Source organism: Coregonus clupeaformis, chromosome 17 (assembly GCF_020615455.1).
Source record: "Coregonus clupeaformis isolate EN_2021a chromosome 17, ASM2061545v1, whole genome shotgun sequence".
Classification (NCBI taxonomy): domain Eukaryota; kingdom Metazoa; phylum Chordata; class Actinopteri; order Salmoniformes; family Salmonidae; genus Coregonus; species Coregonus clupeaformis.
The window spans coordinates 73,734,569-73,746,936 of NC_059208.1; the positions used below are offsets into that span (position 1 = coordinate 73,734,569).

At 42.4% G+C, this 12,368-nt stretch overlaps 1 protein-coding gene across 1 annotated transcript in view; it reads right to left on the bottom strand.

Annotated features, from left to right (window-relative positions):
• LOC121532944 (PEX5-related protein-like) overlaps nucleotides 1–4,043 on the bottom strand; it is a 220,362-nt gene extending 216,319 nt beyond the window's left edge. The window contains exons 1-2 of the mRNA XM_041838724.1: nucleotides 4,032–4,043; nucleotides 3,727–3,831 (exon numbers count right to left, since the gene is read on the bottom strand). Coding sequence (XP_041694658.1) covers nucleotides 3,727–3,831; nucleotides 4,032–4,043 — 117 coding nt within the window. The remainder of the gene's footprint in view (nucleotides 1–3,726; nucleotides 3,832–4,031) is intronic.
• Between the last annotated feature and the right edge of the window lie 8,325 nt (nucleotides 4,044–12,368).

Below are 12,368 nucleotides of genomic sequence, written 5' to 3' on the forward strand. Positions count from 1 at the left end.
GATTTTCTATTGGGTTCAGGTCTGGAGACTGGCTAGGCCACTCCAGGACCTTGAGATGCTTCTTACGGAGCCACTCCTTAGTTGCCCTGGCTGTGTGTTTCGGGTCGTTGTCATGCTGGAAGACCCAGCCACGACCCATCTTCAATGCACTTACTGAGGGAAGAGGTTGTTGGCCAAGATCTCGCGATACATGGCCCCATCCATCCTCCCCTCAATACGGTGCAGTCGTCCTGTCCCCTTTGAGAAAAGCATCCCCAAAGAATGATGTTTCCACCTCCATGCTTCACGGTTGGGATGGTGTTCTTGGGGTTGTACTCATCCTTCTTCTTCCTCCAAACACGGCGAGTGGAGTTTAGATCAAAAAGCTATATTTTTGTCTCATCAGACCACATGACCTTCTCCCATTCCTCCTCTGGATCATCCAGATGGTCATTGGCAAACTTCAGACGGGCCTGGACATGCGCTGGCTTGAGCAGGGGGACCTTGCGTGCGCTGCAGGATTTTAATCCATGACGGCGTAATGTGTTACTAATGGTTTTCTTTGAGACTGTGGTCCCAGCTCTCTTCAGGTCATTGACCAGGTCCTGCCGTGTAGTTCTGGGCTGATCCCTCACCTTCCTCATGATCATTGAAGCCCCACGAGGTGAGATCTTGCATGGAGCCCCAGACCGAGGGTGATTGACCGTCATCTTGAACTTCTTCCATTTTCTAATAATTGCGCCAACAGTTGTTGCCTTCTCACCAAGCTGCTTGCCTATTGTCCTGTAGCCCATCCCAGCCTTGTGCAGGTCTACAATTTTATCCCTGATGTCCTTACACAGCTCTCTGGTCTTGGCCATTGTGGAGAGGTTGGAGTCTGTTTGATTGAGTGTGTGGACAGGTGTCTTTTATACAGGTAACGAGTTCAAACAGGTGCAGTTAATACAGGTAATGAGTGGAGAACAGGAGGGCTTCTTAAAGAAAAACTAACAGGTCTGTGAGAGCCGGAATTCTTACTGGTTGGTAGGTGATCAAATACTTACAGTGGGGGGAAAAAGTATTTAGTCAGCCACCAATTGTGCAAGTTCTCCCACTTAAAAATATGAGAGAGGCCTGTAATTTTCATCATAGGTACACGTCAACTATGACAGAGAAAATGAGGAAAAAAATCCAGAAAATCACATTGTAGGATTTTTAATGAATTTATTTGCAAATTATGGTGGAAAATAAGTATTTGGTCAATAACAAAAGTTTCTTAATACTTTGTTATATACCCTTTGTTGGCAATGACACAGGTCAAACGTTTTCTGTAAGTCTTCACAAGGTTTTCACACACTGTTGCTGGTATTTTGGCCCATTCCTCCATGCAGATCTCCTCTAGAGCAGTGATGTTTTGGGGCTGTCGCTGGGCAATACGGACTTTCAACTCCCGCCAAAGATTTTCTATGGGGTTGAGATCTGGAGACTGGCTAGGCCACTCCAGGACCTTGAAATGCTTCTTACGAAGCCACTCCTTCGTTGCCCGGGCGGTGTGTTTGGGATCATTGTCATGCTGAAAGACCCAGCCACGTTTCATCTTCAATGCCCTTGCTGATGGAAGGAGGTTTTCACTCAAAATCTCATGATACATGGTCCCATTCATTCTTTCCTTTACACGGATCAGTCGTCCTGGTCCCTTTGCAGAAAAAACAGCCCCAAAGCATGATGTTTCCACCCCCATGCTTCACAGTAGGTATGGTGTTCTTTGGATGCAACTCAGCATTCTTTGTCCTCCAAACACGACGAGTTGAGTTTTTACCAAAAAAGTTCTATTTTGGTTTCATCTGACATTCTCCCAATCCTCTTCTGGATCATCCAAATGCACTCTAGCAAACTTCAGACCGGGCCTGGACATGTACTGGCTTAAGCAGGGGACACGTCTGTACTGCAGGATTTGAGTCCCTGGCAGCGTAGTGTGTTACTGATGGTAGGCTTTGTTACTTTGGTCCCAGCTCTCTGCAGGTCATTCACTAGGTCCCCCCGTGTGGTTCTGGGATTTTTGCTCACCGTTCTTGTGATCATTTTGACCCCACAGGGTGAGATCTTGCGTGGAGCCCCAGATCGAGGGAGATTATCAGTGGTCTTGTATGTCTTCCATTTCCTAATAATTGCTCCCACAGTTGATTTCTTCAAACCAAGAATGCTTACCTATTGCAGATTCAGTCTTCCCAGCCTGGTGCAGGTCTACAATTTTGTTTCTGGTGTCCTTTGACAGCTCTTTGGTCTTGGCCATAGTGGAGTTTGGAGTGTGACTGTTTGAGGTTGTGGACAGGTGTCTTTTATACTGATAACAAGTTCAAACAGGTGCCATTAATACAGGTAACGAGTGGAGGACAGAGGAGCCTCTTAAAGAAGAAGTTACAGGTCTGTGAGAGCCAGAAATCTTGCTTGTTTGTAGGTGACCAAATACTTATTTTCCACCATAATTTGCAAATAAATTCATTAAAAATCCTACAATGTGATTTTCTGGATTTTTTTTCCTCATTTTGTCTGTCATAGTTGACGTGTACCTATGATGAAAATTACAGGCCTCTCTCATCTTTTTAAGTGGGAGAACTTGCACAATTGGTGGCTGACTAAATACTTTTTTCCCCCACTGTATGTCATGCAATAAAATGCAAATTAATTACTTAAAAATCATACAATGTGATTTTCTGGATTTTTGTTTTAGATTCCGTCTCTCACAGTTGAAGTGTACCTATGATAAAAATTACAGACCTCTAAATGCTTTGTAAGTACGAAAACCTGCAAAATCAGCAGTGTATCAAATACTTGTTCTCCCCACTGTACATCAGAACAACACTATACTGTCACCACAGCACAGAAACACACACATGCACGCACGCGTACACACACATCAAGCACATTTATATCAAGCACAGAAAACGGGGGCAAGATAGAAGTGTACAATGGCATCTGCTACACCCTTACCATCCACATATTGCTTCAAAACAAAGCAACACTGAAAAGCACATTGAAAATCGACTACATCTACAAGAAGAGATGGCTTAATTATGTCATAGCCTAATCCCATGCTGCAAGGTGTTGCATTATGGAAATGCATACACATTAGCAAAGTTGAGCTGCTAATGTGTATGCTGAGGTGTAAAATTGTGCATTTGGAGTGTGCGTTTTCCTAAACTGCTTTGGAAATGTGCTGTACTTTTTGCTGATATAGGACCTAATTTCTTATTCTGCTGAGACTACCTGATTGGGTAGGCTCATTTGGTAATGTGTAGTAATTGTATCCCTGAGAAAAGTGGGGGAAATTCTACAAACTAAATAAATACAAATAGCAGTATTTGAATTTATAATTTCAGTTAAAAAAAAAGTGATTCTTACATACATTGCGTGTGGCTACGATAAGGTGTTGCTGCTGCAAAAATTATTCACTTAAAGGCACAAGTTACATAACATATAATTAAAATCAATGAAATGTCATTCAGATAAAATGTCATTCCTGGCTACAGCTGAAATACTGACTGGTTTTTAGTTGGTGATGCATGCAGAATGAACTGTAGCATGCATTTTATACCCTATAGAGCAGCTGTTGTGAGGTTAATAATATGTGATCGAGTTAGGCTCAAGAGTGGAGAGTAGATATAGGATGCTCAAAGCCTTGCCATTGATTTTATCATCACCAAAAATAAGAGGAACCTCCAGTTGGGGGGTGGAAGGGATGGGGGGGGTTGAGATGGTTCTGCCCACCTTGGTTGTCACCGTGAGGAGGGGTTTCCCTTCTGAAGACGCCTTACTTGGTATCTCCTTCAGGACCATGGCAACAGTCTTATCTGCAGCCCTAGAGTCTCTCCCCTATAACAAGTGAAATCAACAATGACTCGTGTCAGGACAATTGGTTCAGTCAATGTTTTTGCCCACTAGGGCATCTTACCAACTTTACTTTATGATGATGGAATTATATGATAGGCTATGGTGAGCTAGGAAAAAACAGCAACATTTATTGAAAACATATCCACAATACTATGACAAAGGCTATGGAGGGGTCACTATACACAGATGAGCATGGTCTCTTGTTACCTTTAGCAGTTTGATCTGATATAGCTAGTATCTCTAATGATGATTAGATATACAACACAGCTATCATCAGGAATGTGCTAGTCAGTCTCTCATTCAGTGGCGACCCGTCAATCAGGGCAGGTGGGGCAGAGACCCACCTGTTTTGAGCCCCACATTTGTAGCAGTGCTTTCTGTGGTGGTGGGGCAAGCCAGCAGAAAATAGGAGCATTGCGCTGTGATTGGCTCAGTGTTCTGTCACTCATTGGGACACTACGTCACCGCCAAGTCTAAGTCCTTAGTAAGGGAAGACATAGAACATTCAAGCCCTTTGTGTCCTGCCATAGAGTTACATTAGAAGTGCTGAAAGTCATTGGCCACAGATAAAATGACGTCAAATCACATTATATTTACAGTAGCTTTGATTGGACTGATCATGTCAACATCTTACTTTCAAAATCTTAGCTATCAAGGGCCTCCCGAGTGGCGCAGTGGTCTAAGGCACCGCATCACAGTGCTAGCTGTGCCACTAAAGATCCTGGTTCGAGTCCAGGCTCTGTCGCAGCTGGCCGCAACTGGAAGACCCATGGGGCGGCGCACAATTGGCCCAGCACCGTCCAGTTTAGGGGAGGGTTTGGCCGGCAGGGATGTTGTTGTCCCATAGCGCACTAGCGACTCCTGTGGCAGGCTGGGCGCAGTGCACGCTGACACGTCGCCAGTTGTACAGTGTTTCCTCCAACACATTGGTGTGGCTGGCTTCCGGGTTAAGCAAGCAGTGTGGCTTGGCAGGGTCGTATTTCAGAGGACACATGGCTTTCGACCTTCGCCTCTCCCGAGTCTGTATGGGAGTTGCTGCAATGGGACAAGACTGTAACTACCAATTGGGGTAAAAAGTATTTGGTCAGATTTGGATACATCCAAGGTGATGAGCAACGTAGCTTTACGCTTCAACTTTTTGTCAATGCAGATTAATACTGTATACAGCATAATCTAGAGTACCTCATTATGAACATACTGTTGGCTAGATTGTACTGAAAAAAAGTGGTAAAGGCAGAACAGGAAAATAGCTGAAAATAGCTTGGAAATATGATGGTGATCATAAACAAGGGGTACAACAAAGGCTGCAATTTAGAGAAAGTTGGTTATTTTTCATGCACTTTCAATGAGAAATCAGACAGGTAATTTATCAAACCATATTCACCTACAAACTACAGGTTTATTATAGTACTTAATCCCATTTCAGAAAATGCAATGTCTTGACCTCTTTTAGAGCGTTATATGATTCTTATGACTAAGTCATACTATAGTTAGTTTCTACAAAACTGTGAGTGCTCTTGGAACTAGGAAACTGACAATTCTGACTTGTTAACTAGTTATACACGTGCTGCGTTCAACCAGTTATTAAGTCGGAAATTTCGTTGGGGGGCGGCAGGTAGCTTAGTGGTTAAGAGCGTAGTTCAGTAACCGAAAGGTCGCTGGTTCTAATCCCCGAGCCGACTAGGTGAGAAGTCTGTCGATGTGCCCTTGAGCAACCTAACCCTAATTGCTCCTGTAAGTCGCTCTGGATAAGAGCGTCTGCTCAATGACTAAAATGTAAAATGTTGTTCTGACTAGCATGTGAACGCGGCATCAATATATACCAATAAAAAAAACTAGACTGGAACATGAAATGAAATTACGATTAATGTGCAATTAAGCTAAGTAAATAAATGTTGCTGTTAGTTTCTGGGCCGAGTAAATACATTTACAATCCCTTGGTCACCAGACCAAATTCATTCTTCCAAACGAATAGATTTCCCGGAGGGTAGAACACATCTTGCTCTGAAAATCGAAATGGGTATGACAAATGCTTAGTTCATTACATGGTCTGTTGATTTAAAGCACGCTGATCTGGTAGAAGATATAGTCTCAGTAATGCAACTACTGGACAATCTAATCTGTATCAGATTCGAAACCAAACAGTATGCATAGATTAGATCCTTTGTGAATGCGAGCCTTGATTTTATAGTGAGAGAAATGAATGACTTCATTGCGTTATTCATGAAAATGAAATTAAGTAGTTCCACTGGGAATGCTTACAAAAGTTCAACTGAGGGGATCTCTTTGCAGATCAGTTTTGTATTGCTCAACAATAATGAGCTGACACTATTATACTGAACAAAAATATAAACGCAACATGCAACAATTTCAAGGATTTTACTGAGTTACAGTTAATCTAAGGAAATCAGTCAATTGAAATAAATTCAATAGGCCCTAATCTATGGATTTCACATGACTGGGAATACAGATATGCATCTGTTGGTCACAGATACCTTAAAAAAAAGATAGGGGCGTGGATCAGAAAACCAGTCAGTTTCTGGTGTGACCACCATTTGCCTCATGCAGCGCGACACATCTCCTTCGCATAGAGGTGATCAGGCTGTTGATTGTGGCATGTGGAATGTTGTCCCACTCCTCTTCAATGGTTGTGCAAAGTTGCTGGATATTGGCGGGAACTAGAACACGCTGTCGTACACGTCGATTCAGACCATCCCAAACATACTCAATGGGTGACATGTCTGGTGAGTATGCAGGACATGGAAGAACTGGGACATTTTCAGCTTCCAGGAATTGTGTACAGATTCTTGCGACATAGGGCCATGCATTATCATGCTGAAACATGAGGTGATGGCGGCGGATGAATGGCACGACAATGGGCCTCAGGATCTCGTCACGGTATCTCTGTGCATTGAAATTGCCAGTGATAAAATGCAATTGTGTTCGTTGTCCCTAGCTTATTCCTGCCCATACTATAACCCCATGCCACCATGGGGCACTCTGTTCATAAGGTTGACATCAGCAAACCGCTCACCCACACGTATTGCCAAATTCTCTAAAACGATGTTGCAGGCGGCTTATGGTTGAGAAATTAACATTCAATTCTCTGGCAACAGCTCTGTTGGACATTCCAGCAGTCAGCATGCCAAATGCACGATGCCTGAAAACTTGTGGCATTGTGTTGTGTGACAAAACTGCACATTTTAGAGTGGTATTTTATTGTCCCCAGCACAAGGTGCACCTGTGTAATGATCATGCTGTTTAATCAGAAAAATTAAAAATGCTCACTAACAGGGATGAAATACAAATTTGTGCACAAAACTTGAGGAAATAAGCTTTTTGTGCGTATGGAACATTTCTGGGATCTTTTATTTCAGCTCATGAAACATGGGACCAACACTTTACATGTTGCGTTTATATTTTTGTTCAGTGTATATAATACACAAAAAATTACATTTACAGCTTGTGGAAAACGCTTATTTACAAAACCGTAAGGTAATAGGATTCCATCAAGGCAATAACAATTCCATCAAAACAAATAACTGCTTGTTCTTTCATCCACAATGGAGCTTTGCTTATCTAACATCAGCATATATTTCAGATAAAGACATCACTCATGCGTTACGTTCTCTGCAAAAAGGGTCCGCCTTCACAACATAACAACAACAACTTTCCCTATTCCCTAATTTACTGTGGGAATTATGGACCTATAGCCACGTCTGGCCACATTGCATACTGTCCCCATAAGAAATGTGATGAAAATGTTAATGTTGGTGCTTTTCTATTCTATACATTTCTATGTTCTATACATGTGCTTTTCTATAAACCAATTTCTGTGTTCATGCTCTGTGTTCGTGCAAGTGACTGACTGAACAAATCAGTAGCTGCAATTTGGCAGTATGCCCAGACCTTGTTTTGAGAACGTAAGATATCTCAGTTTCAAGGTCTCAGCTTAGAGAGACGAAGCCTCGTGAGGTATTGGTCTGTCACATGTTATGAACCAGTATTGGTCGGTCACGTGAATGAAACAAAACGGTAATGATGAATTATTATGCTAAATCATGCAAATATAACTTCTGTGTATAGCCGTATATAAGACGACTGCTGGGACTGCCCCAGCAGAGCTCCTGATTGACATTTGTACTATGCTGCATTGAGTTTGTTGGAACCTCTCCAGTGCACTGACAATAAAGGATGATTCATTTAAGATTGACTTCGAGTGTCCCTGTGTAAGAATTTCCACGACAGTAACAATGCATAGCTGCTGTTTGATGCATCTCCAGACTTCCTCCTCCTGCCCCTCGTCTCAATCTGTTGGATTCATGGAAATGGCTAGGACTCTCAGCAGACCGAAAATTACCCGGGTCTGAGATGAACACATATCCACACTTGTAGGAGGAAAATATCCTGTCCTTTGCGCCTGTTGGCGCACTGTGACTCAGTTTAGTTAAGAGAGAGAGTGGCAAGGCGTGAGCCGGAACCCTGGTCCTGAGCATAGTTAAGGCGTAGTTAATGAATCCTATGGAGCCGAGACAGATGCAGAAGGGAACTTCCCCGCTTAGCTACAAAGTTCAGCTGCCAAGTGGGGACCTGATCCAGCCCCAGAGTCCCTCCAAATGGGAACCGTCGCAACCGGGTATCTCAGCCGTGGGCTCAGCTGTTTTGAGTTGACACACTTCCTCACACACACATGCATTTGCGCATTCACACACAGCATCAATGCCACAAGCTCTGTGTCTGTCCACCCCTTAGGGGAGTACTCTGATGTTTGAGCTGTCCCGGTAGAACTCAGCTGTGCTGTGGGTTAGCCTATTATAGCATAGTGAACACTCAGGGTACTCAAGCCCATAACCAGCTTCCTTCATGTGGTGTTCACAGCACTAATGTTCAAGCTGAGCTCGGCTAGTAGCTTTTTGTTTCGCGTGCCAGACTCATAGACCCTCTTCCTTGCTATTAACGCTACCTTGGGTTCATAGCTAACATCAGGCCATATTCGGCCTGAAATTACTCATGAGGTGGCTTTATGACGACATAGCTACATGGTTTACTCTTGAGTTTGGGTTTCATGAAAGGAACTAATTTCCTTTATAAAAAGTGATAACTGCAAGAGAACATAAATTAATGCATTTATAAATGTATTAATTCTAGGGGTTATCATCACATCATTGACGAATCTTACGGGACTACTTTTTAATGTATGCAAGGTCTCTGGCCCATGAAACCCTTATACCGATCCAGCATGACTTACAACCTGGCTTCTGCCACTGGACAGTTATAAAGCCCAGTACAAATTACTGCCCCCTGTGCAACTGCTCATCTTCTGAGAGTGCCTTATGTCCCTTCTCAGGCTGCCAAAGTGGTTTGTAAAGTTGATGTTAAATCATTGCTGAACCAATAAAAATAAATAGAACTTAGAGCAGCACCAAACAGCCGAAAGTCACGTTTGATATCATAGAAGCAAACTGAACCGAAGTACTGAACTGAAGTCTCAGCTGCAATAGAGCATTCGTGTATTGCAATGCGGGGCCTTTTGTACTTGATTACATGCTAAATTATCTCAATTTAATTGCAATTACTGGAGTGTGCACAGTATTATGCCCCAAATAGACAGTAACAGTATGCAAGGGTTTTTGCTCATCTTGAAATAATTTCCTCCTAAGCTAGAGTGCACTTCAGGCTTCTGAACAAATTAGAGCTGTTTGAGTCATATAGAATTGGCTGTTTTAATTGTCTCTATCTCATGTCATCTTTCGCAACACTAGGAAACATTAATAAAAATGCTAGAAGCAGTCGTAAATAAACCAAATGACTCTCTCCGAGTTATGTTTTTCCTTCAACAGGGCTCTGCATGGCGACAAGCTTCGTAAAACTGAAAAACATAGAGTCTCTTTCTGGGGACAAAGGAAAATAAATGTGCTTTACCTAGATATATAGATTCATGTGGACCAGGATTCATATAGTTAAACTATGAGTTATAACAAGGATTAACAAAGAAAAAGCCATATCTCAGACTGCCAATCTTAATCTTTTATTTTCTTTGGCCAGTCTGAGATATGGCTTTTTCTTTGCAACTCTGCCTAGAAGGTCAGCATCCTGGAGTCGCCTCTTCACTGTTGACGTTGAGACTGGTGTTTTGCGGGAACTATTTAATGAAGCTGCTAGTTGAGGACCTGTGAGGCGTCTGTTTCTCAAACTAGACACTCTAATGTATTTGTCCTCTTGCTCAGTTGTGCACCGGGGCCTCCCACTCCTCTTTCTATTCTGGTTAGAGCCAGTTTGCGCTGTTCTGTGAAGGGAGTAGTACACAGCGTTGTACGAGATCTTCAGTTTCTTGGCAATTTCTCGCATGGAATAGCCTTCATTTCTCAGAACAAGAATAGACTGACAAGTTTCAGAAGAAAGTAATTTGTTTCTGGCAATTTTGAGCCTATAATCGAACCCACAATTGCTGATGCTCCAGATACTCAACTAGTCTCAAGAAGGCCAGTTTTATTGCTTTTTTAATCAGCACAACAGTTTTCAGCTGTGCTAACATAATTGCAAAAGGGTTTTCTAATGATCAATTAGCCTTTTAAAATGATAAACTTGGATTAGCAAACACAACGTGCCATTGGAACACAGGACTGATGGTTGCTGATAATGGGCCTCTGTACGCCTATGTAGATATTCAATTAAAAATCAGCCGTTTCCAGCTACAATAGCCATTTACAACATTAACAATGTCTACACTGTATTTCTGATCAATTTGATGTTATTTTAATGGACAAAAAAAAAAGCTTTTCTTTCGAAAACAAGGACATTTCTAAGTGACCCCAAACTTTTGAATCGTAGTGTATGTGAAAGGCACACCTAAAGGTGATGATGCGATTGCAGCATTTTCACTCATCCCTGGTCTGGGTACTGTATCTGATCCACAATCCTCTATAAGTTCTTTGATTTCCAGTTATTCTGTTAATGTACAGTCAATTCTAAGCCCTACTCCATTTCTGGAAGCAGCTGAGTGCTTAGTGATGAGTATTTAACCAGTAAGCTGTGTATAACTGTTTGCCCAACAGGAATACCTTTCCATACTGCTGGGACGGGAAAGTCTGTATGGATTTAAGCTTTGGTGCTGTGTTTAAATCCCTCAGTCAACAAAAAGGCTTTTGAGGTGATTTGCTAAAAGCCACCCTGCTGCAATGGTTATTTGTGTACACATACAGCTCTTAACGACTTGAGGCCACGCTGAACAGAGTGTATGTAACGCGAGGGGGGATAGAATGTCATTGAGGATCATCCTTGGAGGATCAAATGTCAGCGGGATCACTACGAAAACAGATGGGGGAAAGACGCTTGGTGTCTGAGAGATATTGAGGATGAGCTTATGAAATGGATCCCCACCAGTTCTGCTTAAATGTGTTTGAAGTGTTGTCCAGCTCTCCCTTGATGAAACAATGGATTTTATTTGCTGGAAGCAAGCAAAGATAAATGAATTTGTAAGCAGCAGAGGACAACGTTTCTTAGATATGTTTTTAATGGGGACCGTATAGGCTCGCTATAGCTTGTCTCAAGGGTATATGTGCTGTTTTGTAATCTGACTGGTTGGATTCTTACAGTAAAAGCCAACCTCTGTGGCCTGTCTTGGGTCCATAGACAAAGCTCAAGGCTTTGACGAAACAGCAGGATTTAACCGATCCCCTGCCCGTGTCGCATTCAGGGAAAGTATTATACTCCCTTTGCGCCAAATCCCTATAATTCCACTGCTGCACTGCCAAATATCACTATGGAGATGACCTGCAACCGTAGAGTGGAAACAACAGTGAAGTGAAACTTTCTCAGTGGGTAAAGGACCATAATGCCACATAATGGCTGGGGAAGTTCGAGAAATGTGTCCCTGTAGGCTAGAGGCTGCTGCAGATTGGCGGGACAGCTGAGCAAATGCCCTAAATGGGAGTCAGAGCAAGGACATCACGATGTTAGACAGTCCCTGCCAGGTTATTATACTCTCTACTCCCAAGCAGCAAGCTCAGGGATAGTATAGTACCTAGACACTGTACTACTTACTGTATAAGGGCTGAGTTTGCACAGAGCCACTGTCTGCTCTCTGCTATGATGGTGTCCCTCATTCTGTCAAAGTGAAGGGTTGTTAACATGAAGAAATAAAAGAGATTGATCACACTGACATGAATTGACAGGAAGAATCAAAGTTAGTTATTTTATTGTGTTATTTTAGTGTTACTATTTTATTTGTATCTATTTGTTAATTTTCTTACTTTTTAACTGCATTGTTGGGAAAGGGCTCGTAAGTAAGCATTTCAAAGTAAAGTTTACACTAGTTGTATTCGGCGCATGTGACAAATACAATGTCATTTGATTTTGATTTGATTAGTGTCGTAAGGCAGTATTATGTACCGTAGGGCCATACTCCAAAATGGCAGAGCTTCTGATCTGAATAGCAAATTCAGGACGAGTCACTGATAACAAAGTGCCAGTCTTGACCTTCTAAAGGCTGTTCATCATTGAATTACAGCAAAGGTTTC